General features: G+C 39.0%; 1 protein-coding gene across 1 annotated transcript in view; it reads right to left on the bottom strand.

Annotated features, from left to right (window-relative positions):
• Positions 1 to 1,145: 1,145 nt before the first annotated feature.
• FAM169A (family with sequence similarity 169 member A) overlaps positions 1,146 to 2,682 on the bottom strand; it is a 22,091-nt gene continuing 20,554 nt past the window's right edge. Inside the window, exons 11-12 of the mRNA XM_041486249.1 lie at positions 2,415 to 2,621; positions 1,146 to 1,682 (exon numbers count right to left, since the gene is read on the bottom strand). Coding sequence (XP_041342183.1) covers positions 1,146 to 1,682; positions 2,415 to 2,621 — 744 coding nt within the window. The remainder of the gene's footprint in view (positions 1,683 to 2,414; positions 2,622 to 2,682) is intronic.

Raw genomic sequence — 2,682 nt, 5'->3', positions numbered from 1 at the left:
ACTGGGAAGCTATCATCCCAGAAATTACACTCAAGTTAGAAAACAAAAGTGGGAATCAGAAGTATTCGCAAAGTATCACCCACTAACTCCTAAAGGCATAGAAGTTTGGCAAGCAAGCATTTGCTGAAACACCCACTAATACACTAAAGAATATCACAATCACCTGAAATGTCAGTCCCCACAGGAGTCACACACCTGGACGACACAACATTTCAGCAGTTACCCCACAGCACCAGCCAAGTATTTGGAAAACACAAAGAACCACTTCCATTCAGACCAAAACGAGATCAAGAGTTGTCATATCCTTTTCCTGTAATGCAACAAGGAAGCAGCTATCCACTCAACACATGCAAGTAGTTAGGAAGGCAGTTCAAATGATTCCATACAGAGGCTCCATTCCATATATTCTGGAAAAACTTGGGCTTACCAGAATGCTTGCTTTGGAAGCTACAAATAGTTTACTGAGTAGGCATCTCTTGATCTTTGCTCAAGAAATCCATTATTAGGAAGTGCTGTGGCAGACACTGCACTGCATTCTATCGACTCAGCTGTTTCAAGTGATTCTCATGAAAGACGTGCTGCTCATGTTGCATTGATCTACTGAGCTACACCTTCTCGTACATTTTGAGACCTAGAATGAAGAATCTTACATTCTTTTAATCTCTTAAGCCTGTGGGAAAGGAACAAGAAACAATGAAGGATTTTTCTTGTTCCGCTTTTCTTCACAGTAGAGAACACAAAGTTATTAAAAAATTTATCTCGAGTCATGTCCAGTGACAAGGAAGTCTATAGCAATTTAAGGGATCTTGACAGGGCCAGGATTTCACACTGCATTTTTCTTCCATGACTACCACCTCAAATATACAAACTACTCCCTTTGATAGCACAAGTGTATTTATTCATCATGTATCCTTTATGAAGGGAGAAGACTGGCTATTTACTTTCATACTACAAAGAAGTTCAATTTCTAGCAGTTAAATTTAAAAAACAAACAAATCAAAACTTAAGGAAAGGTGATGAACCCAAGAGGAAATCCAACCCAGAATTTTAAATGTGTGTGCTGTGCCAGATACGGTGCAGTTACACCTTAATGTTTTACACAAAATAGCCTTGTTATAAATAGGTAAATTATCACTATTTGATTTTTAAGCTGGCTTTCCTTTTTTCTTGGGTGGACCTTTGTAGCCTTTAGCCTTTCTTCGCAAGTTTCTCCGATCTACCACAGGTACCTCAATTTCTGCTTCCTCAGAGCTGCTGTCAGCAGCCCGCTCTGCCACTGTCTGCGTGTAGTGATCTGACTGCTCTGTAGACTCTTCTGAGGGCTCTTCCAACTGGTTCTTCTGTGCTTCCTGTCCAGAAGGCTGCTGAAAAGAAACACCCTCAAGTTCAACCATTACCAAGGAGCTCTGACTCATCAAGGCAGCTGGGGCCTCCTGCGAGTTGTGCCCTGCTTCCTCATTTTGATCTTCTAATGAGGAAGGTAGGTTTTCAGAAACAGATCCTTCTGCTGCTTCAGTTACCACAGAATTGGGCAGGCCATTGCCAGAGGGCTCTTCCTTGGATGCCAAAGCAGCTGCGTTTTCAGTGCTGGCCTTTTCAGATTCTTGGTGTTCTTCGGTGCCCTCCTTCTCTGCTGATGTAACTTCTTCAGTCAGCATTTCTGAATCATTTTCATTTAAAACCTATGGGTGGACGAAAACAATCGAAAGGACGATTAGTTGAAGGTAAAAGACACTGAACAACTACTGCCTCTAGCTATTAACATTAGAGGATAGTTTGGCATTCAGCATGCACACATAACTTCACAAAACAGTCCTCCTTTTTGCACAAGACTATTTTGTGACCTGCATTTCATATCCAGAGTTGCTGACTTTCAAATTGTTCAAAAGAGTTGAATAATTTGAGGTACAGAAAAAGCACTCTGACATTAATCCTAAGGGAAAAAAAATTAGACAAATACAATTAGTGTTTTGCTAACATACAATAATCTGCTTTTGCACTATAAACAAGAAAACAGTAAAACCTGTGTTCTGAAAGTAAAGGCATTTTAGCAGTAGTTAATTATTTGTACACCTCATTAGGCACAAATTGCTAGACAAAACAAGTATGTGGCTTTTCACCCTTACCAAACCAGTATTTTAGTGAGAAACAGCAGTTTCATGACTGTCAAGGCAAACTGCTGCAAACATATCTTTCTTTTGGGTATCACATGCATATTGGTCCCACTTCTGCACATTGAAAAAGAAATGTTAGTGTATTCTCCTTATGGACTTACATCATCTGGCCTAATAATTGCTTCTCCCAAAAATTTAATAAAATGCTATTATCTGTTACTTAACAAAAGAAAAAACTCTGTGCAAGATAAATAGACTTTGAAGTAAAAATTACTTAACATTTAGTTTCAATTCTCTCACCTTCTCTGATTCAGTGTCTTCTGGGGGTTTTGCTGGAGCATCAAGGGTTAATGGAACAAACAGTGTTACAGGTTCTTTTCCTTGATTCTCAGACAGCAATTTTGATTCGCCACTTGGAACTTCATTTACCATCTCCCCTTCAGGCATGAGTGAGGTCTTAGCAGTTTCTTCTGCTACCTCACCATTAAAAGGTTCTGATGGCATTTCCTAATAAAAAAAAAAAAAAAAAAAAAAAAAAAAAGGGAATTTTTTAAAAAAAAATTTTCCC

This window comes from Pyrgilauda ruficollis, unplaced genomic scaffold (genome assembly GCF_017590135.1).
Source record: "Pyrgilauda ruficollis isolate IOZ18807 unplaced genomic scaffold, ASM1759013v1 scaffold74, whole genome shotgun sequence".
Classification (NCBI taxonomy): domain Eukaryota; kingdom Metazoa; phylum Chordata; class Aves; order Passeriformes; family Passeridae; genus Pyrgilauda; species Pyrgilauda ruficollis.
The sequence above is the reverse complement of the archived record's forward strand: the minus strand, read 5'-3'. Positions and strand labels throughout refer to the sequence as shown.